Below are 24343 nucleotides of genomic sequence, written 5' to 3'. Positions count from 1 at the left end.
AATAATAAAACAACAACAACCATAATACTGCACACTGTTGCAATCTTACAGTGTGTGTTGCCCAGTATTTTAGACTATGCACCTAAAGCGGGCCATACATTAATTAAGCAATTTTCTTTCCTGCAACCATGGGCTGCAGGAAATAAAATTGCTTTATTCCCCCATCAACACTGAATCCCTCCTGCTGAGCTTTTGTATTCTGAAAGTGGGAGGTTTCCCAGTCGTTAGAATACAATGATCACTTTTTGCTGCAATAGATGTCGGCAATGATCGAATGAAAAAACAAAACACGACAGGCTGGTTGTACTGAAGACAGCTGCTCAATCAACTTCAGTACAACCAGTGTGCCTATAGAAGGAATGAAATTTGGGGGGGGAGGGGGGGTCCCTGCTGAACTGTTCAAATCAAATTTAGATTCGTCTCTGGCCAGCTTAATACTATATTTCCATATTTCCCAATAAATAAAATAATAAATAATTCACCTAATTCTATATTACTCAAAGCGGTGTTCCTCCTGGGGAAAAGATACATTAAGAGTCAGCAGCTACAAATACTGTAGTTGCTGACTTTTAATATCAGGGCATCTACCTGTTTGGATCGGTTGTCGTAAGGGAAACCAGCAGTTTCCTACTGTGCCTGCGCAAAGAGCGCTGCGTTTTCTAATTGGCCTGGCGTGGGGGGAGAAACAGGGGGGTGAACTTCCGAGGGACCGAGCCGCGGCGCCATCTCCCGGAAGTGGGTAAGGGTACCTGTCAAAAACAGGTACCGCCCCCCCCCCCCCCCGAAAAGTGACAAATATGGCACCAGAAATTTGCTTTAATAAACAAAATAATATATATTACATTTCTAATTAATAAAATAATACAGAATACATTTCTAATAAATAAAATAATGCATAATACAATAGTAATAATATTAAATAATACATTAAGAAATAAAATACAAAATAATTGACTTGCACAGATACTGATACCGGTATCAGTGCCCGATAGTATTTGAACCACTTGCTGACCAGCTGCCATCATTATACTGCGGCTTGTTGGCTTGTTCCCGTGAATTGCTGTTATTGTACGTCGGCTCTGGAACTCTATCTTGTGGGCACACGCGCGCCCACTAGCCAGTGGGGGAGACAATCTGTGGGTGGGGCAGACTCAATGTCACCTAAGATTGTTCCCCGCAGTGACAGAACGGGGATCTGCCTGTGTAAACAAGGCAAATCTTCGTCCTGATTGGGGAGATCACACAGATCCTGTCTTTCTGCTATGCAGGAAAATGGATCTGTGTGATTCTCCAGTCACACAGTCCCCCATACAGATAACACATTTAACCCTTTGATCGCCCATGATGTTAACCCCCTTCCCTGCCAGTGTCATTAGTACAATAACAGTGCATATTTTTAGCACTGATTACTGTAATAATGTCACTGGTTCCCCCAAAAAAGTGTTAAAAATTTTAGTTAGGTGTCATAGTTTGTAAGGTTGAATAAAGACACCAGTCCATCCAGTTCAACCTGAGTGAGTGTCTACAATTGTCCCTATCCCTGTACATTACACACTCACATTGGTCCCTACCCTCATGGAGCCCACAATCCAAGGTCCCCATTCATATACTAGGGCCAATTTTGGACAGAAGCCAATTAACCTACCTGCATGTCTTTGGTTCGTGGGAGGAAACCGGAGTACCCGGAGGAAACCCACGCAGGCACAGGGAGAACATGCAAACTCCAGGCAGGTAGTGTCGTGGTTGGGATTCAAACCAGCGACCCTTCTTACTGCTAGGCGAGAGTGCTACCCACTACGCCACTGTGCTGCCCTGTGTCCGATCTGTCTGCTGCACAACCGGCGACGCACAACCGCACAATTATCAGTTAAAGCAACGCAGTAGCAAAAAATGGCCTGGTCATTATGGGGGTAAATCCGTCCGGTCCTTAAGTGGTTAACGAGCACTCGTGAAAATGTTCCGATTCCCGAAACTGATACCTTTGCAGTGCGATTTGAGCCCACACAAAACAAATGGGCTCCAAACGCACTGAAGAGAACCGCATGCGATTTGAACAGGAAGGTGGCACAATGCCTTTCTGAATCGCATTCGCTTTCTCTGCTGTACTTGTCGCTAAAAATCCGGTATTGGTGCAAACATACATATGTAAATAATACATAGTAATAATATTAAATGATAAATGTCTAATAAATAAGATAATAAATATAATAGTAACAATATTAAGTACAATATGTTTCTAATAAATAAAACAATACTTAATCAATAAAATACAAAGAAATAATAGAAGATAAAATAGAACAATGAGGTTACCTAGTAGAGACGAGTAGTAGAGCGGTGTAATGGTAAACCCTGGGAGTTACGGAGCTTCGGGGAACTTATAAAACTTTCATCCTATACTGTATAGAGCGCGCTGCGTCTCGGAGGCGTTGCTAGGGACGCTCTTCTGGATTCCTGCAGAGCAGACGGCACAGCTCACACCGCACACATAAACATGAATTTCGGGGATTTGATTCCTAATTTCTCCTCCCAATACAAAGCTATCACAGGCACACACTTACCCGGCCTGGCTGCCTCCCAAGGACAACAACTGAGCTGTAACCATGGAAACCAAGCATAGCCTGCAGGGCCAGGGGAGGAGAGGAGGGAGGACAGCCTAGGTGAGAGCTATTCTGCTCATGGTCACAGACTCTCATTGTTTACATACAGGCTGCCAAGAACCAACACTGCATGTACAGGTCACCTACCACCCTATACAACCCATTGTCCATAGCTCGTCAGCTGTAATAAATCACACACATAGCAATACTTTTATTTTATTATACACGAGAAAGTTTGTCGCGGAATAACGAAAGCAATTTTGTGGTTTGAAATTAAGGTTTTGCTTTAGAAACATTTAGACCCGTTTCACACTGGGGCAGTTTTCGCAGTTTTAGCTAGGGCTGCAACTAACAATTATTTTCATAATCGATTAGTTGGCCGATTATTGTTTCGATTAATCTATTAATCGGTTAATAACCTTAAAAAAAAAAAAAAAAAAAAAAAAAAGTGGGTCAAATCGACGTTCATTTTCAACCACAGTGACTGGAAAATTTGGAAATAATAGAAAACTTCTTAGTCAAAGGAATTTTCAGACAGTGTATGTGGTTTTCATTCAAAAATTATTCATTTTAAAAACAGAATGTTAAAAATAAGTGAAAATTTCTAACAAAATTCTTTCATTCAGCGAATGTACAAAGATTTTTCGTCGGAATATTCTCATCTGAAAATTAATCGGTGTGGCCGGCTTAAGGCTCGATACACACCTATGCAGTTTTTGCTTTTGATCTGTTTCTGCAGTGCTTTTTGCTGTACGTTTTGATTTTTGCGCACGTGATTTTACTGCAATTTGCATTTTTTGATTTTTTTTGGGAAGATTAAAAAACAAAAAATGCTGCAAAAATGCATTACATGCTTTTCTGCAGCTTCTCCATTGGAGTATATTGAACCAATATACTTCATTAAAAGTCCCTGACCCTTTCAGGTGTGAACGTGTCCCATAGATGTGAACTGTAGTACATTTCTGCAAAAAGCACCATTTAGTAACATAATGGGTTTAACAAAAACTAAAAAGAGCCCTTAATAGTAGAAAAAAAAAGCAGATAATCACTACTGTAAAGGGGTTAATTTTTTTAATTGTAGAACTGTGAAAGTAATATTTACAGTAGAGATTATTTGCTCTTTTTGTACTATAAAGGGCTCTTTTTATTTTATTTTTTTAACCCCATTATGTTACTGGCCGATTAATCGATTATGAAAATACTAATCGATTAATTTCATAGTCGATTAATCGATTAGTTGTTTCAGCCCCAGTTTTAGCTCTAGAAATAGCGCCCACCACCCACCCCAGGATGCAGCCCGAGGGCTTTCACACGGGGGCGGTGTGCTCGCTGGAGGTTAGAAAAAGTCCTACGAGCAGCATCTTTGGGGCAGTTTGGGGTATACACCACTCCCAAAATGGTCCCTGCCCATTGCAATGAATGGGCAGCACTTCCGAAGCGCCTGAAAAGCGATTTCAAGTCGCCTGAAAAGCACTTCGGAATTGCCACAACATGGGAGGTTTTAAACCATTCTTCAGTGCGAGTTTGATGCAAATTCAACCATACAATCTTTATGGCTGAAATCGCATCGCATTTGCACATCCGATCTCTGACATTGCACCACTGGGAACCGGCCCTTAGCGGCGCTTTAGTGTTGTTTAAACAGTGCTTTTCGGCTGCTAGCGGGGGTTAAAATTGCCCCCCCTAGTGGCCAGAAAGCACTGCTTAAAGTGTTTGTACAACCACTTTTACCTACAGGTAAGCCTATATTAAGGCTTACCTATAGGTGCTGGAAATATCTCCTAAACCTCCACGGCCCCCCCCCCCCCCCGTTAGAACACAACAATAGCACAGAAGAGGAGATTGCTGTACTAACACGGCATGGTTAGTACAGCGGCTCCTCCTGAGTTGTCCGTTTTTTTATTCAGCCATGCTGGGTTGAATAAAAAAAATAATTGTGTGCATTAGGCTTAACCTCATTGACATGCATTGGTTGCGCTTGGCGGTGGCCACGCCAGCCGAATGCGATATGCTATCCAAGTGAGTTTCTTTCATCACCCCCTGGCCGCTCATGTGAACAAGGCCTAAAGCTTATATATAAAAACGAGCAGAAAGAAATACAAAGACCATTTACCATAGGAAATACTAGTACTTTATTTTCCACTTCATAAATTAAAATCTTTGGTCTACAAACATTTGTGAATTTTCCATGATACACACATATTCTGATATCTCATAAAGGTGCTTTTACATGAGAATGGAAAAGAACTCGCATGGATGGGAGAATGTGGAGTCTCTACTGGGTCTCCTATGCATGCCAACTGCTCCAGGTAACACCAACGGGTGATGCCAAGCCTCCATGATTTAACTGGAATCTAACAAATTAAAGAATTTTGCAAATGTAACGTTTATCCTCACAGGGTGACACTGTGGATACACAAGTAGTAGTGTGCCAACGTCCCAATACTATTTAGAAGAGAAAGTTAAACTAGAGAAATGGACTTTATAGGCACACGCATAGAATATGTAAAAATGAATTGAAGTTTTTAATTGATGAGGTTAAAATCACATATTAAAAAAAACAACATTGTAACGTTGAATGACCCCAAAGACTCTAATAACACCTCCAAGATATATACATAGGTAATAAACCAAAGTGGTGCAATCATAGAGGTAACCAGTAGCAGCATCCAGTGGAAATAAAGTGCGTGGAGTAGTTGAGTCACAATATGAGGTCCAATTAAAAACTTCAATACATTTTTACATATTCTTTTTTTTTTTTTTTTTTCAAAAAGAAAGTTTATTGTAAACGCTGCATACAACTTCAGATACAACACAATGATACAGTGCGTTATTTATGAAATGGATCGAGGACCATAACAAATTGAGAGTGCACAAATAATAAACAAGTGTTATAAGGCTAACACAGTTGCGAGTGTTTAAGCCAACATTCAGTAGGGTTATGATGTATAGTTTTAAACAAAACATAAACTACTTTAACCGGCAGACCAAAATAAGTGTGGGCATGAGGCCCACTTGGCGTTCATATTAGTGATTCTGCCTGTGTTTCTCATTATGGAAACCAAAAAAAACGTACTAACACATAGAGTGAGGGTAGTTTAACAGTATCTATTTGCTACTGGAGTGTTGAGAGCGATGTGGGGGTGCGGTCTCGGACCACTAGCAACCCCTCTTTAAGGGGTATCTAGGAGGTAGCTTTGTCTAAGCCAAATAGGGTAGGGGGGAGAAGAGATAGGGAGGGGTGGGGGAGGGGTATGGATTGGGGGAGGTAGGGGAGTCACAGGTTATAGGGTGCGTGTGGCCATCACATATTTGTCTGGGCAATGTATGGTACAGAACAGGGGATTACCGAATGTGAATGAGTGAGGAGGGTAGATGAAAAGGGGGTTTTGCTATGTCCTTGCTTTGGCTTCTTGGACTGTAGCCTATCTTTAGGAGAGCAAAAGTTTATATTCGTCTGACGTTTTAAAGTGATGCCAGCAGGACCAGACGTTCCTAAATTTGGTAGGTGTGTCTTTGACTTGATGAATTAGCTCTTCCATCTCCTCGATTTTGGATATGCGTCTAAGCCATTCTGCCGTTGTAGGGGCCTTCGGGGATTTCCAGAGCGTGGGGATGCACAATTTTGCCACATTGATTAGGTGTAGAGCAAGCGAGCAATGGTATTGTTTAAAAGGGATGGAGGAATTATGTAGTAGCATTTGGGCCGGTGTATATTCTAAGTGGTATGTTGTGATCTTGGAGGTAATGCGGCAAACTGTTTGCCAGAAAGGTTGGAGTATTGGGCAGGACCAACATATAGAGCCAATACCGTCAGAACATCTCCAACAGTTGGGCGGAATGGTCGGCATTTTTACAAATTCTATGCGTGTGCCTATAAAGTCCATTTTTCTCATTTCAATTTCACTTCTAACAAATGAAAGAGATGAGCCAGAGACAGTAAGGTTGGGGAGGAAGAGCTAGATGATTCTGGAGGTCCTCCAGTCAGGAAATGAGGCGGGCCGTGACTTCTGCTGCAAATTCGAATGTACATTGGGGGTTATTTAGTAAAGATGGAGAGTGGAGAGCTGCACCGATGAGGCAGCACTAATGGGCACTGATGAAGAGGCACTAATATTCTGCACTTATGGGCACTGATAGGTGGCACTGGTGGGCATGGATAGGCAGCACTAATGGGTGGAACTGATGGGTACTGATAGGCGGCACTGAAAGCCAGTACTGACTGGCATCCCTAATGGCCACTGTTTGTTGGCACTGGTGGGCACTGATTGCTGGCACTTCTGGTGCTCTAATGTAATCAGGGCACTCTTACTGTTCTCTGCGAGGAAATACCACTGATCCTCTTTCCTCGCCACACACTGTCAGTGTACTGGCACTTCCTTGTTTACATGTGACTGGCTGTGATTAGACACAGCCGATCACGATTAAAGAGCCACGTCAGTGGCTATTTACAGAGGTCAGGGTCATGCCGTGTGCTAGCAAAACAGCGTGACCGCCGCATGCCCCCCGCAGGAGCAGCCGTTGCGCTGTCATAGGATGTCCACCCAGAACGAGAGCCGCACCATCCCCCCGTTATTTGACGGTGGGCGGGCAGCAAGTGGTTAACTGAACAAGCTGAAGTTAGAAGCAGATTGGCTACCATGCACAGCTGCACCAGATTATGAGTGCTCCAGTTTTAGTAAATCTCCCCCCATTGTGAGAAGTTTAAAGTGTGCAGTAAAATCAGCAGTAAGCAATTTCAGTACAGCAGAGGAGCCGCTACAGCTGTGCAAGGCTGAAGAGCGTTTGGATTATTTCACAATACTTTTCATCACAATCCTTTTAGAATTTATTTGGGATGTTTATTTATTCTCATTTAACCACTTTTTAGTGATTTTTTGATTGTCTGGATTTACCCATTGTACTGATTAATTTATTGTACATACATTTATTTATTTCAGTTACATATATAGCGCCATCAATTTATGCAGCGCCCTAACTCACCCTAACTCACATTCATACATACTAGGGACAATTTAGTCAGGATCCAATTAACCTACCAGCATGTCTTTGGAATGTGGGAGGAAACCAGAGTACACGGAGGAAACTCACGCACGCACAGGGAGAACATGGAGAACTCCAGGCAGGTAGTGTCGTGGTTGGGATTCGAACCAGCGACCCTTCTTACTGTTAGGCGAATGCTAACCACTACACCACTATGCCGCCATATAGATTGATGGTATACAATTTTTACACATTCTGATTATATTATTTGCGCATCCGTTTTGTGTTTAAAATCTGTTAAAATTAACAATTTTTTTTTTTTTTAGGAGACAGCAGCACTTACTTATGCTTATAAGTGTTTGGTCATATACACACAATTTTTTTCACCTTTTTATTTAGGCATTTTTCAAAAGTTGCTGGGTGAGCGCAGATTGATTCACATACACACAATGGAGACCAGTCCCCTACTGAGTGCTGTTATTTTACTATATATTACATTATAATTATAAATTATACCATATATCTTTCTAGATACCCAAGAGCTCTTCATCATATGATCTCTTTTTGAACCATACTTGTCTCTGCTGAGCTGTATGCAATTAATTTGCTCCCAAATCTGTTGGTCATACTCTCTATGGTCTTGATTTGATCTTTGATTGATTATCGATGGTGCTCTAGTCTATATTTGCTTTGGCCTGCATTCCACTTTAATATCCATCTAATGTATAATATATTTTTTTTATACTATTAGGCTCCTGTCCCTTGAGCTATGTATGGGCACCTGGATACCCCACCACCGGTACTAATATAATGCACAATCTTCTTCTGATTCTTTGTAAGCCGTAATTGTAAATTAAAGAGGGATTCCGCCAAAAAAAAAAATATTAAAATTTTAATAAATGGACACTCACCTGTCCCGGGTTCCAGCGATGCCGGCAGCCGAGGCCGATCGACCGCTCGGGCCTCGGCTGCTGCCGCCGCCATTCTGGGTGAGGGAATCAGGAAGTGAAGCGAATCGGCTTCACTTCCTGGTTCCCTACTGCGCATGCGCGAGCCGCGCCGCGCAATAGGAAATCTCCGCGCTGTCACTGGCACCCGTGTGTGTCCCAGCAGACAGCGCGGCAGGGCAGGAAATGGCGTAGACTCCCGTGGGAGTCTATGCCCGGAAGTGGGTGAAAATACCTGTCTTTGACAGGTATCTCCACCCCCCTCCCCCCTGAAAGGTGTCAATTGTGACACCGGAGGGGGGGGGGGGGGTTCCGATCAGCGGAGGTTCCACTTTAGGGTGGAATCCCGCTTTAACAACTCAAAACTATATGCAACTAAGTATGGATATGCACGTTTTTTGAATACCTGTTTCTTATAGATGAATACTTTTTTTTTATAGAATCTACTACTACCCCTGTCTACCAGAACCCCCGAAGAAGACTCTGCGAGTTGAAATGCGTAGGGATCACCACTGGGCCTTACAGCCCTTTTGGCAGATCTAGAGTAACATATGTTATATCTTTTCTTTATATTGGACCTTTTGGGGGTTATTTACGAAAGGTAAATCCACTACAGGTGCACAGCACTGTCAGAGATACATCTAAACTTCAGCATCAAGCGGTGCTTAAAGCTTTTTCATGATCGCAGACTTCAGGGATAGTTTACCCCATGCAGGTTTTGGGGTGATATGGACAGTCAGAGATATCAGAACCCCAAAATTAGAATGAAGTCAAATTTTGTCATATAAATAAATGGAGCTGGGAGTATACCACAACTCTCAAGCACTTAAGGGGCAAGAAGACGGATCGGCTGTGCCCGAGTACATAAGGCACTAAGTTGTTTATTGAGAACATCACTGGTTCTCTTTAATTTGATGCTTGTACTGAACTCAATACAGGGAAAAGACACAAATTAGGCCCCTTTCCCGTGAGCGTTTTTCCAGTGGATGGAACCGGAGTCGCCATTCTCCACCATGGAGCGGCGGATGTGTCCATTTACACCTGCCTACCTCCAATCCGATAAAAACACAAACGGAAGGGGACCCGTTCCCCTCCATCTGGCCAAGTTGGATCACAAAGGGTGTAAATGGACAGCCGGTCCGTTTACATCTGACTGCCTATAGAGCACAGTAGGCTGTGTCCATATCTGCTCTGCATAAGCTGACAAGAAACAGGAAGCAGTCATCCGTCCACTCCATTCTGCTCAGTGGGGGATCAGCGGACAGATCCCCTGCTGAGCAAGCCAGATAAAAATAGAGTCCACCGTGTGGGAAAGGGGCCTTGGGGTCGATTTAGATGTGCATCTAAATTTTTCTTTCCTCTGAAGCCCGATCCATGTTTGGATTGCACGTCAGATGCCATTGATAGGCAGTGAGGAAGCAATAAGACGCTTCGTAATTTATTGTTTTAACCCCATTTTTCCCAACAAGTGTGCTGCATCCACATGCTTTGCACGCAGTTGCAGGGTATTTGCAGGGCTTCCCCATTTGTTTAATTGTGTAGTGTTTGGTGGGCTCGCGGTACCTCTGATCATAACATGCCAGTGAACTTTGCCACAAGCGCAAAGTGAAGCATAGCAGTTACGGCATGTAAACATCCCTGTCAGCTGCCTATTGCAGCATAAGAGGGGCGGTTGGCATACTTTCATTTTTGCCCTGTTAGGAAGGGGGCATCGTTCATACTCTATGGTCCCACTATATGTAGGAACATAACCACCGTCTCATGCTTGGTCCCAAGATGGACTAATGACTTTGGTGTTTGCAGTGCAGATGTCTACAACTAAAGTGCACTGCTCCTTTCAAACAAACAGAAGTGGGGGGGGGGGGGGGGGGGAGAGAGGTTCGGGCGCTCACAGAGGACATTACAAGATGGCGCAAAAATATAGCAACAATTTTATGAAAAATTGATTACAGGGTCATTAAGTAGTGGACATGTATATATTGTTTAATGTCACTTCCATTTACTGATTTTTAAAATTTTCTAATTTTTTAAGCAAATAGAGGGATTACCTGAAATTGACTTGCTATCGCTCTCCTGAAATCAATCACACAGCAGGAGAAGTGGGGTTTGGAGACAATCAGGTGTTCTGCATGCGAATGTGTTGGAGGAGAGAGCAGAGTGATCAGAGGGATGACCATTTTTCTGCAGCTGCTCTTTCGCTGTCCAGTTAGAATGCTGGGGGTGGAGAGGGGACACTGCGGTATTATTTATGTGGTGTCATCTACAGTGAGGGAAAAAAGTATTTGATCCCCTGCTGATTTTGTACAGTTGCCCACTGACTAAGAAATTATCAGTCTATAATTTTAATGGTAGATTTATTTTAACAGTGAGACAGAATAACGACAAAATATTCAGAAACATGCATTTGAAAAAAAGTTATAAATTAATTTGCATTTTAATGAGTAAAATAAGTATTTGATCTCTTCGCAAAACATGACTTAGTACTTGGTGGCAAAACCCTTGTTGACAATCACAGAGGTCAGACATTTCTTATAGCTGACCACCAGGTTTGCACAAATCTCAGAAGGGATTTTGTCCCACTCCTCTTTGCAGATCCTCTCCAAGTCATTAAGGCTGCAAGGTTGACGTTTTGGTAACTCAAACCTTAAGCTCCCGCCACATATTTTCTACGGGATTAAGGTCTGGAGACTGGCTAGACCACTCCAGGACCTTAATGTGCTTCTTCTTGAGCCACTCCTTTGGTGCCTTGGCCGTGTGTTTTGGGTCATTGCCATGTTGGAATACCCACCCACGACCCATTTTCAATGCGGGAAGGAGGTTCTCACCCAAGATTTGATGGTACATGGCCCTGCGCATCATCACTTTGATGCGGTTAAGTTGTCCTGTCCCTATAGCAAAAAAAACACCCCCAAAGCATAAATGTTTCCACCTCCACATTTGACGGCGAGGATGGTGTTCTTGGGGTCATAGGCAGCATTCCTCCTCCTCCAAACACAGCGAGTTGAGTTGATGCCAAAGAGCTTGATGATCTTGGTCTCATCTGATCACAACACTTTCACCCAGTTGTTACCCTCTCACCAAGCTGCTTGATGATGGACTTGTAGCCCATCCAGCCTTATGTAGGTCTACAATCTTGTCCTTGACATCCTTGGACAGCTCTTTGGTCTTGGCCATAGTGGAGAGATTGGAATCTGATTGCTTCTGTGGACAGGTGTCTCTTATACAGGTGACAAGCTGAGATTAGGAGCATTGCCTTTAAGAGAGTGCTCTTAATCTCAGTCTGTTACCTCTATAGAAGACACCTGGGAGCCAGAAATTTTCCAGATTGATAGGGGATCAAATACTTATTTCACTCATTACAATGCAAATCAATTTATAACTTTTTTTAAATGCCTTTTTCTGGTTATTTTTGTTGTTATTCTGTCTCTTACTGTTAAAATAGAGTAAATTTATAGACAGATTGCTTTGTCAGTGGGCAAACGTACAAAATCAGCAGGGGATCGAATATATTTTTTCCCCCTCACTGTACCACCTGGCTGTGCTATTTGACAGAGCTGTGTAAATCTCAGAACTGGATAGACACAAATACAATTTTTTTGAAAGGTAAAATTTTCCTTTATACATATTTCATCTGTGTATTTAAGTTTTTGTCTGGAGTTTGGTTTTAAAAAGGTAAGGCTAGCCATAGACGGAGCAATTTTCTTTCCTGCAACCACAGATCAGTGATTATTGATAGTGGCTATAACAGCTGCTAGCAATAATCGCATGTAAAATCGTACAGGCTGGTTGTACCAAAGTTGATTCATCGATCAACTTGGGTACATTCAGCCTGCCCATACATGGTTCGAATCCTGCTGAACCAGGCAAGATTTGAACTGTCTATGACCGGCTTAAGTTCACCTTTTTCACAAAAAGTTGAAAAGCTGAACCAACTCAAAAAATATCCTGACCACCCCTCTGGCCCTTGCTGCACCTAGCAGCCTGTGACCTGTGCTGCCAATGTAGAGGGCTGCACACTGAAATAGCCATGGAGTAATTATCCACCGTAATGCTTGCAATGGTAAGCACTTATTGGTCGTTGCAGCCATGTGACTGCTCTGACCAATGAGAAGCACATCTGAGGATGCTTCTTCCAAGTAAGGTGTCGCAGAAGAAGAGCTTCTCATTGGTCAGTGCAGCCATTGCAAACATTATGATGAATACTCAATCCTGGGCTACTTATTGAGGTGTACAATACGTTACATCGGCATCACGGCCGCTATGTGCAGCAGAATCCATGTGGGTGGTCAGGATATTGAAGTTATTTCCCCTTTTGAGTTTTTTTTGTGAAAAGGTGAACTTACCCTTCTACGCAGGTACTCAAGTATAGCCATTATAAACCAGAGCCCAGAACATTGGAAACAAATAACATTTCATATGGTAAGTTTCTCCATAATTAAAAATGTTCAGGATGTTAAAGTGGAACTAAGGCAGGCCACAGATGATAGTTTTCTTTCCTGCAACCACGGGTTTCAGGAAACAGAATCACTTTATTCCCCCATCAACACACTTCGTGTTGATGGGGGAATTCCTCCCATGGAGCCATTGTGTTCTCCCAGTGGGTGTCAGGGGGAGCCATCCCTGCTGGGAGAATATAGTGGTTATTGCTAGCAGCTATAGCTGCTGGCAATCGCATGCTAAAAATGCAACATGCTGGTTGTACCCAAGTCAATCAATTGATCAACCTGGGTACAATCAGCCTGCCCATTCATCATTCGAATCTCAGCCGGGAGATTCGAACAGTCTATGGCCAGCTTAAAGCTGAAAAAAGGATTGCAAACAGGCAGGCTCTTTATTGCCGAAGAGACATGTAATGACTTTTCTGCAATAAAAATACACTTACCTGCCTGTTTGCAATCAATTGCAGAATGTACGCCGAGATGCACATGCGCAGCAGTTCACATTCTGGCACACTGCCTATGTGTGTGCATGCGCAGGACTGACATGATCCTGTGCCAACCAAGACAGACAAAGACCGGCACCTGGAAGAAGCCATGGAAAAAAAAAAATAATAATAAAAAGACACCAGTGCAAAAAAAGAAAAAGAAAAAAAAAGGACTTTGTGGGCATTGAACTGTTGTAACAAAGGCACGTATTTTTTCCTTTACTTCTACTTTCTTCTACTTACTACTTCTGCTTTAAATGCTCTGCTAATCCCATAGACAAAATCCTGAACTCCTCCTCTGAGAAGAGGTACTCTTTAATGATGCCAATAACAGACTCCTCCGTCATATTCATAAAGTCTTCTTGGTTTTTAAATGGTAAATGCCCTGCAAGTTCACAAAGTGCAACATTAAATGCCGATTCCTCCTTGGATCCAAAACAGGACTTTCTTGCCCAGATGACCACGCGGATCCCCTCTCTAGACTCCGGCCAGCCCGCATGTCCTGGGTCACAGCCCCGGGTTATAAAGATGTTATGTGCAATATTTCTATCCACAAAATAATCTGTAGCTCCACATACCCTCTGAGCTACAGACACCAAGTCCTTCCCATCTGTGTAGAAGCAGAAGCCAGGAGCAGGGAAGTCAGCCAGGAGGTAGAAGTTTAGATCAGGACACAAGGGCTTGCAGGGTGTTGATTCTATCACAAGCTCTTTATCCAGGTAAAACCCATGTAAGTGCAAATGGTTTACTGAGGCAAACCCACCCAGGCTGTTAAAGCCAACTCTGAACCCCGGGTGGCCACTAAGAAGTATGGACTCCATCCCAAACAGCGCTAGATCAGGGATCAGGATCTGATTCAAACAAAGAGAAGGTTCTGGAATAAATAAGACGTGGCCAAACTCCAGGGGGCTGACATTGATCACAACAAGAGTTCGGCTGTGCCAGTCTTTCTTCGCAGACCCGTCTGGAACTATGTGATTTCTCTGTAGGCTTTCAATGCCAGCAGCCTTCTCTAGAGGTGATCTGACCATTTCAAACAAAATTTCCTCCGAACGAATTTTACTAAAATTAAATTGGCTGGGATTGAATTTTTCCTTGATGCTTCTAATGTCCTGAGGTTTCCTCCGCTCTATACCTCTCTTAATGTTCAGCTGTGCAACATATTTCACTCCCCCCGGCAGGACCCTTGTCTGTAAGCTCCACAGCGGGTAGCGGAAGAGCCCTTGCTCCATTTTGTCTGTCCATTTTGATCTCAGAGTTTTATCAAATGCAGAAAGGAAATCTTGATTGTTTGTCTGCTCTCTTCTTTCCTGCCAAGTGCTGCCTGGGATGATAAAATCTTCATTGGAATATTTATATTCTTCTATGGGAGTTCCATTAAGACCGGATTTGCCTTTCAGCTCCATCTTTACAAAGCTTCCACTGTACTTTTATTGCCTATTAAGACAAAAACATTTGAGTGCATTGTGTTTTGTGAAGGGGGAAGATTATTGTAAAATGTTTTCAACGCAAATTAAACAAAATGTGAAAAATACAGAAGTAGAGGTTACCTGGAATAAAACCACATTTTGACATTATCATGAGAGCCGGATATTTAGGAAGTCGGTTATCAACGTTCTGTTTAATTCTGAACCTCCTCCTCAGTCTCCCTCTATGAAAAATAAACAAAGCATATCCCTCTATAGTAGTGGTCGCCTAACTGAGGCCCTTTCCATGCTTTTATCTGACCCTTGGGGCATTATTATCCCTGTGTCAGCAACAGTGGGGCATAGTTTCTGCCACTGACACCAACGATGGGGCACTATTCCTCCCACTGACACCAACAATGGGGCACTATTCCTCCCACTGACACCAACAATGGGGCACTATTCCCCCCACTGACACCAACAATGGGGCACTATTCCCCCCACTGACACCAACAATGGGGCACTATTCCCCCCACTGACACCAACAATGGGGCACTATTCCTCCCACTGAAACCAACGATGGGGCACAATCCCTCCCGCTGACACTGATGAGGCACTATTCCTCCCACTGACACCAACAATGGGCCACTATTCCTCCCATTGACACCAACAATGGGGCACTATTCCTCCCACTGACACCAACAATGGGGCACTATTCCTCCCACTGACACCAACAATGGGGCACTACTCCCACTGACACCAACAATGGGGCACTATTCCTCCCACTGACACCAACAATGGGGCACTATTCCTCCCACTGACACCAACAATGGGGCACTATTCCTCCCACTGACACCAACAATGGGGCACTATTACTCCCACTGACACCATTAATGGGGCACTATTCCTCCCACTGACACCAACGATGGGGCACAAGCCCTCCCGCTGACACTGATGAGGCACTATTCCTCCCACTGACACCAACGATGGGGCACAAGCCCTCCCGCTGACACTGATGAGGCACTATTCCTCCCACTGGCACCAACGATGGGTCCCAATTCCTCCCACTGACACCAATCATGGAGCACTATTACTCCCCCTAATACAAATATCGGGGCATTGTTTAATCCCACAAAGCCAAGACATTTTCTTCTACCACTGACCACAGTCTGGCCCCCTAAAGTTTGAAGGACAGTAAACTGGCCTTTTGTTTAGAAAGTTTGGGGACCCCTGCTCTATAGTGTGTGTTGACTCTTTCCAAAACGCTCAGTGTCAATTCTGTCTCTTCTCTCATTCCTCTGCTTTCTGCATGAGTCACTTTTGACAGATGATCCAAGGGATCAAGAGGGACAGGGGAGGGGACCTCCAGCACACAGACTGTGATTGACAGCCTTATTTGCACGTTTCCCTATGAGATTGTGTCCTTTCCCTCAACTCAGGTCTTATATTACACTCAGCTCCCTGCTGTGCAGTTTGTGACATCAGATCCCCTCCCCCTGCCTTCTAAAGCTCACAAAAGCTGTGTAAAATGTACATTGCCATTTGCTCCTTCTCCTGTCACTCAAATCCTGTGAGGAGAGTGTGGGGACAAGTGTGTGTGTGTGTGTGTGTGTGTGTGTGTGTGTGTGTGTGTGTGTGTGTGTGTGTGTGTGTGTGTGTGTGTGTGTGTGTGTGTGTGTGTATATACACCCTGGCTTGAGAGCGAGTCTGCACATGTGCCCTCATAGGAAGTAGCTTATTATGGGGGCACACACAGAAGAGGAGTGGACAGCACCGATGGAGGACCCCTAAATAGGAGGATTGAGGCCGCTCTGTGCAATACCTATTGCACAGAGCAGGAACATATAACATGTTTGTTATTTTTTTTATTGCATTTAACCCCTTGACCTCTGGAAGATATACCCTCCTTCCATTTTTTTTTACGATATGGCACTGCATTACTTTAACTGACGATTCCGCAGTCATGTGACGTTGTACCTTCAAATTTATGTCCTTTTTTTCTCCACAGATAGAGCTTACTTTTTGGTGGTATTTCATCACATCTGCTTTTTTTATTTTTTGTGCTATAAACAAACAAAAAGACTGACAATTTTGAAAAATGTTATAGAATATTATACACACACACACATACTTTCTGCTACAAAACACATCCAATATAAAAACAATGGAAAAAAATAATCGAATTTTTGGTTAAAAAATCCCAAATAAGTGTATATTGATTGGTTTGCGCAAAAGATATAGCGTCTTCAAACTATGGGCTATTTTAATTTTTTTACCAGTAATGGCAGCGCTCAGAGACCTATAGCAGGACTGCGATATTGTTGTGGACATGCTGACGCATTTTGGGGACCAGCGACATGAATATAATGACCAGTGATAAAAAAAAGAAAATGCATTGTCACTGTACTGATACTGGCTGGGAAAGGGTTAACATCAGGGGTGATCAAAGGGTTAATTGTGTGCGTAGCCAGTGTTTTTTTTTTTGTAGTGTGGGAGAAGCTTTTACTAGGGGAAGGCATAGATCTGTGTCCCTGCTTGCAGGAACACAGGATCCATGCCTTCCTTACTGACAGAACGGTGATCACTTACATAGGCAGATCGCCGTTCTGTCTCTCTGCCTAATGATCAGTGGGTGGCGGAGAAATCTAGAAGGGGGGATAAATTTGGATTTTAAATGAGACGTATGGTAATGTATACGCCTCCATCCCTGTACTTTAAATGAGGTGTGTTTAGCGAAGCCAAGGAAATACATATGAGCAGGGTGGATAAAAATCAATGCAATATTTACATTTTTGGTAAACTTTTTCAATGAATCCAAGCTCTGCAAACTGAGACAACCTGCACTGCATTGATGCATTCACACAATGTCACAGTAACCATGAGATAAAACAAAGTTCAGGAATATTCCTTTGCTTTGCAAATCTATGTACATTACAAACTGTATGACTGAATCGGTTCCGATATCCCTGATTTACTAACCTGACAGATTATTATTCTAAATAGGAAACCTTCATTATGTTTGCAAATAATAAAGATTCTAACTACCAGCAAGAAGTTCTTACATTTAACCACTTAACCCCCGGACCAATTTGCAGCCAAAGGACCAGGCCCCTTTTTGTGATTCGGCACAGTGTCTTTTTAACTGACAATTGCGCGGTCGTGTGACGTGGCTCCCATACAAAATTGGTGTTTTTTTTCTGCACAAATAGAGCTTCTTTTGGTGGCATTTGATCACCTCTGCGGTTTTTATTTTTTGTGCTATAAACAAAAATAGAGCGACAATTTTGAAAAAAAATGCAATATTTTTTACTTTTTGCTATAATAAATATCCCCCAAAAATATATAAAAAAAAATGTTTCCTCAGTTTAGGTCGATACGTATTCTTCTACATATTTTTGGTAAACAAAAAAAAATGCAATTATTGATTGGTTTGCACAAAAGTTATAGCGTTTACAAAATAGGGGATAGTTTTATATCATTTTTATTAATATATATATTTTTTTTACTAGTAATGATCGAACGATCAGCGATTTTTATTGTGACTGCGACATTATGGCGGACACATCAGACATTTTTGACACCATTGTCATTTATACAGCAATCAATGCTATTTAAATGCACTGATTCCTGTGTAAATGACACTGGCAGTGAAGGAGTTAACCACTAGGGGGCAGTGTAGGGGTTATGTATGACGTGGTGTGTTTTTTTTTTATTGTAGGGGGTGTGGCCTGGCTTGTGACATCACTGATCGTCCTTCCCTATAACAGGGAAGAGACAATCGGTGACAGCCACATTCGCTCAGTTCGCTTCTGCATGCGAGCTTGGCAGGACGGGGCATGTTTAAAAAAAAATGTATTTTTTTATTTATTTTACCTTTTATTTTTACACTGTTCTTTAAAAAAAAATAAAAAAAAATAATAATAACGGGTTACTTTTTTTCCCCTTTTACAAGGAACGTAAACATCCCTTGTAATAGAAAAGTAAAGTATGACAGGACCTCTTAAATATGAGATCTGGGGTCAAAAAGACCTCGGATCTCATATTTACACTAAAATGCAAAAAATAAAATAAAAAATTAAGTAAAAAATGAAATGTCGTTAAAAAAAAAAAAAAAAAAAATGACCCTTTAAGAGCTGTGTGCGGAAGTGGCGTTTTGATGTGGCTTCCGCCCTGCAGTGATATGGAGACGGGTGGGGGGCCATCTTCCCCCTCACTCGACTCCATGTCAGGCTAGGGAGTAAGGATGAGCTCAGGCATGTTCATACACTCCACGTGCAGAGCCCGCTAGGAAGTCGGCACGGTGCTGCGCTAATCACAGGCAGTGAGACATTTCCCGATGCGCGGCTGCAGAGATCGGGAAATGTCTCACTGCCTGTGATTAGTGCAGCGCCGTGCCGACTTCCTGGCAGGCTCTACACATAGAGTGTGCGAACACGCCCGAGTTCATCCCTACTAGGGAAAGGATCCGATCACCGCCGGTAAGTAAAGGAGGGCACCGGAGAGCGGCGGGAGGAACCCCTTCCCCGCCGCCGATAAAAGTGATCTTGTGGCGAATCTGCCACAGAGACCACTATTATCTTGAAGCGGACTGCCCGCCCTTGAAGAGGATACCAGAGTGGTGGTAGCTAGCTGCAACCATAACAACGGTATTCCTCTTCAAAAGTAGCGTCAAAAAACGACGGCGGGTGGTCGGGAAGTGGTTAAAGAGCACCTGTCATTTCAGATCCATCATGGCAGTGCCCATTAGCGGGCGTCCTATCACCTGCTGCCGCCACGTCCCTCACCTCGTTGACCTATTCTCTTCTTTGTATAAATGTCATTCTGAGCTATTGAGCTCTGTATACAGAAAACAAATGAAGGAGATGAATAAGTCAGCTACAGCTCTACCTGCTGGCCAAAAATGAGAATGCGTAGTAATAAGGAAGAACTATGGCCTGGCTTATTGCTGTCCTATCTGCTTTTAAAGGGGGAAACAATAACTTGTATAAGCACTTTGGCTCCATGTTTGGATTTTTCAGACATATTTATTTTGTGGTCACATTCCCAACCCCCCCCCCCATTACCTGGAAATCTGGTAACTCCCCCCCAGCCAGCCACACAGACCTTTCAGGTGCTGACAGCTTTCCCCTGACAATCCTGATTGTCATATATACAATGTAACACATCATATACTATAGATAGCCTATCTAATAACACACAGCCTGTGTCTATGAAGGGAACTCACCTGTGTGTTAGGGTCGTGTGAACTCACCATTCATACCATCCTCCTGCTTACTTCCTGGTAGGAACCTACCAACTCGATACAAGAGGGGTGTCCAAAGACTACCACTGACCCATTCACCGACATACACACCGCCATGTCTACAGCGGCAACTCCTTCCTTCTACAGCACACCCTATCATTTCTAATAGCTGGCCTCCCTGTGATAATTAACAGAGAACGTGTCTATGTATCACAGTCTACTAGTTCTACCCCCCGCCAACACTGCACTGGATGGTTGCTCCCTCCACGTGGCCGGTTCGTACAAGTCACATTACTCTGCAGCGGCTTCTGTAAGCAGGTGTCCTATCGCAGCACCGCGGTACCGCCCCGGCCCACCCGCACAGCCAAAGTCACGCCCCGTTCGGGGCGGGGTCACCCTGGGGCATGTAAATAGCTTGTTTCTAGTAGAGGCGGTGACGTCAGAGGCGGAAGTTATTGCGGAAAGTTGGTGGAGTCGGGAGAAGTTGCTGTCAGTCCGGAATGGGGGGCGCATCCAGCCAGCTGCCCAAGGAGCTGATCAATGAGTACCAGGTACCGGGGAAGGGTGTCATCTCACCACTTTAAATCCAAACTCATATGAATCACACAGGTTCTGTGGCTGACTGAGGCGGTAATTAAACTCACTCAGTGATTTGTCTGCATTAAATTGGCCCCGGAACCTGTGTGATTCATATGTTCAGGTTTACAGGGATGAGGCAGCAACTCTAGGAGGTGGGCATGCTGGGACTTGTAGTGGGCGCTGTCTCCTTGGCTGCTCCAGGACTGAAGTTTTGTAAAGTGAACCTGTCCTGACAGGACCTGCTCCGGGAAATGCTCCGTGCCTGGCTGTGGGTGTGCACTGATCCTGGCTCCATGTGGAAGCTGAGGGATCAGGATGACAGGCTGAGGGCTCTGAAGTCATGGCTGACCCCCGGCTTCTCTCCTACAAAGTGGAACTAAAGGCAAAACTTTTGGATAGAGTAGAGAAGGGCTATAACCCCTGGCAGGTTTTATATGTTGTCATCTGTGCCCCATTGGGGAGCTTTCCCTTCACTTCCTGTCCCTAGCCACAACAGGAAGTGAGTGGAAAGCCCTCCAATGGGAGGTAGTTGCCAGAACTGGTGTCCCCATCGGCAGATTTCCCCTCTTTTCCTGTTCTGGTGACAACAACAAAAAATTTATTGTTGGACTTTCTTTCTTTCGCTTTTGGTGATAACAGGACACACAGAGAGGGGGAATCTCCTTTAAAGTGATTGTAAAGTCTTGTTTTTTTTTTCTATAAAAATAACAAACATGTTATACCTACCTGCTCCATTGTAGTGGTTTTGCACAGAGCAGCCCAGATCCTCCCCTTCTCGGGTCCCTCTTCTGTGATCCTGGCCCCTCCCTCCTGCCAAGGGTCCCCACAGTAAGCAGCTTGCTATGGGGGCACCTGAACCAAGTCACAGCTCCCCGTGTCCATTCAGACACAGAGCCGTGGACTGGCCCCGTCCTCTTCTTCCTCCTTCCTTCTTCTTTTTTTTTTTTTTTTTTTTTTTTTTTTTTTTTTTTTTTTTTTTTTTTTTTTAAAAGCAGACAGAGGTTCTAATCCACCTCCACTCTATCCAAAACAAAAAAGTTTTGCCTTTTGTTGTACCCTTTTATAGGTAGGTTTAGCTTCCTCTGAAAAGAGATCTGTGCTCAGATCACTTTTCAGAAGCGATTGGCAGGAGGTGTCACATATTAACCCCGTTGTTCCCAACAGACAGGCTTTGTGGATTGCGGGGTGTTTGTGGCTCCTCCTCTGTTTGCCCGTATGGGTCAGTTTTTCCTGCGGGCATAGAGAACTGTGGCAAAACACCCCTGTCTTCTGCCTATCCCAGCTTATTGGAGGTGGGGGTGTATCGGAGTGCAAATTTGCGGTGTGATGTGTGTGTTTGACAGCTGGGATTGTAATGTGATCTTATATTTTGGTAAAAATATAGAAGAGGCTGTTGCGCTGAGTAAATACCCAAAATATAGAAGAGGCTGTTGGTATGAGGAAGGCTTCGGTCGAAATGCGTTAGAACTTTAGACGTAGCACTGCTGTTAGTGCCAAATAAACAGTTGTAAGAAGAAGCAATTGTGGTGTTTTTTTTTTTTTTTTTTTTTTTTTTTTTTTTTTCTTCCTTCTTTTTGTTTTTTCTTCTACCTTTTTCCTCCTCCTCCGTTTTTTTTTTTAAATAATTATTTCTTCCTCCATTTTTTTTTTTCTGCCTTTTTCCTCCTCCCTCCTCCTCCCGTGTTTTTTTACATTTTATTTATTTTTATTGCCTATCAAATAAGGAAACGATAGCCCATTATGTGATGGCACAGTAGAAATGACAGGCTGTCTTTATGGAGATGTCACTGAAGCTGATCAAGCACAAGTCATGCATTATCAGCTTCTTCCCCAGCCATACAGCAGATGGGCAATGTCAGCACTGCACCCCCAGAGTGAGGAAATGCATTTCATGGTCGTTCGCAGGAGGGGAGATCAGCGACTGGATGTTTTTTCACTGCACACCCTGCAGGCACCCGTCATGTCCAGTGGGTGGGTTGAGGTGTTACCTTCAGGGGTGAATGGATGTGAAAGTGCTTGATGCAGCTTTGCGACCACCCCAGTCAATTCCACCAGAAAGCTGACATTTGGCATGGCAGGAGAGTGCTTAAAGCGGTTCTGCACCTAAAAAAAAAAAGAAATATTAAAAGCCAGCAGCTACTAATATTGCAGCTGCTGACTTTTAATAAAATCGCACTTACCTGTCCCAGGGTCCAGCGATGCTCGTCTCGCTGCTGCCCCCGCCGCCATCCTCTGTCAGGGAATCGGGAAGTGAAGCATTACAGCTTTACTGCCCGGTTCCCTACTGCGCATGCGCGAGTCGCGCTGCGCGTCTCTTCAGGTCCCCCACTGTGTCTCTGGGAACTGTGTGTTTCCCAGAAAACAACGGGGGGGTGGGGGGGGGGGGGGTCTGCGGCGGTCTGCCCGGAAGTGGGTGCAGATACCTGGATCATCCAGGTAACTGCACCCCCCTCCCCCCTGAAAGGTGCCGATTGTGGGGGGGGGAGGGATCAGATGAGCGGAACTTCCCCTTTAGGGTGAAGAACCGCTTTAAAGAAGTTGTAAACTCGTTTTTTCATGTTAATTCATCCTATGCATTAAGGTGAAAAAAAGAACACCTGCCAGTCAAAGAACGCACTGGGGAGCTCAGCAATATAAAAGGGCCTGGATCTCCACGTAAGACAACAGTGGTGGATGATCTCAGGATCCTCTCTATGGTAAAGAAAAGCCCATTCACAACATCCTGACAAGTGAAGGACACCCTCCAGGAGGTGGGTGTATCATTGTCAAAGTCTACAATCAAAAGAAGACTTCATGAGAGCAAATACAGAGGGTTCACCACAAGGTGCAAACCATTCATAAGCCTGAAGAATAGAAAAGCCAGATTAGACTTTGCCAAAAAAACATCTAAAAAAAGCCAGACCAGATCTGGAAAAGCATTTTTTTTTTGGACGGATGAAACTAAGATTAATCTGTAAAAGAATGATGTGAAGGAGGTTTGGAACATCTCATGATTCAAAGCACACAACATCATCTGTAAAACATAGTGGAGGCAGTATGGCATGGGCATGGATTGCTTCCAGTGACACTGGGTTATTGGTGTTTATTGATGAAGTGACAGAAGCAGCCGTATGAATTCTGCAGTGTTTAGAGTTATACTGTCAGCTCAGATTCATGGGCCTACCTGTATATGTGCCCCTGTATAAACCACCTACTGTGCTGAGGGCACGCTCCCAGCATGGTAGCCGGCAGTTACTGGAAAGCTCCTGTTGCATAATAGCGATCATGTGACTGCTGTGACAGCCAATCACAGCGGTCACGTTACCCGAATGCCCACCTGCTAGCTTTTAGAACCCTTATAGGGCCGGTAGGTGGTTGGTGGAAATGGGTTAAAAGCCCTTGCTGACAGCCAGTGTTTATAAACGGTACTGGTAGACAAGTGGTTAAATATCGTGCAACTAAATTTATACAGAACTATTAACAATATTTAAATCCATTATAACATAAAAAAATAAATGATGATGAAAAAACGAAGAATAAACACAATGAAAAATACTAACTGCACCTTGTGATAAATAAAATGACCACATAAAGTACTTCTCACACATTCCATATAATATATTTCCTCTATTAGTGCTTTCCAACACTCGGTGACATAAAAAATTAATGTGCAAAGTCCTTATCCA

General features: G+C 43.6%; 3 protein-coding genes across 4 annotated transcripts in view; 1 reads left to right on the top strand and 2 right to left on the bottom strand.

The window, feature by feature from the left end:
• The window catches only part of TTLL13 (tubulin tyrosine ligase like 13), a 74695-nt gene extending 71991 nt beyond the window's left edge, over positions 1-2704 (bottom strand). The window contains exons 1-2 of one of the 2 annotated variants that reach the window (XM_077473462.1): positions 2559-2704; positions 2311-2451 (exon numbers count right to left, since the gene is read on the bottom strand). The gene's annotated coding sequence lies outside the window, so the exon portion shown is untranslated. The other variant, XM_077473461.1, reaches the window with a different exon arrangement.
• Positions 2705-4712: 2008 nt separating this feature from the next.
• GDPGP1 (GDP-D-glucose phosphorylase 1) lies at positions 4713-20209 on the bottom strand. Its single transcript, XM_077470755.1, has 4 exons — positions 20082-20209; positions 13695-14888; positions 10576-10741; positions 4713-4951 (listed from the first exon to the last, which is right to left on the bottom strand). The coding sequence occupies exons 2-4, from the start codon at positions 14855-14857 to the stop codon at positions 4763-4765; spliced, it is 1518 nt and encodes a 505-aa protein (XP_077326881.1). The 5' UTR covers positions 14858-14888; positions 20082-20209; the 3' UTR covers positions 4713-4762.
• Positions 20210-20501: 292 nt separating this feature from the next.
• CIB1 (calcium and integrin binding 1) overlaps positions 20502-24343 on the top strand; it is a 31258-nt gene continuing 27416 nt past the window's right edge. Inside the window, exon 1 of the mRNA XM_077470756.1 lies at positions 20502-20650. Coding sequence (XP_077326882.1) covers positions 20600-20650 — 51 coding nt within the window. The 5' untranslated portion in view covers positions 20502-20599. The remainder of the gene's footprint in view (positions 20651-24343) is intronic.

The sequence above is a fragment of the Lithobates pipiens genome, unplaced genomic scaffold (genome assembly GCF_037356315.1).
Source record: "Lithobates pipiens isolate NorthernLeopardFrog02 unplaced genomic scaffold, aLitPip1_a1.2 Scaffold_8, whole genome shotgun sequence".
NCBI classification, from domain to species: domain Eukaryota; kingdom Metazoa; phylum Chordata; class Amphibia; order Anura; family Ranidae; genus Lithobates; species Lithobates pipiens.
This window is presented reverse-complemented; position numbering and strand designations above follow the sequence as displayed.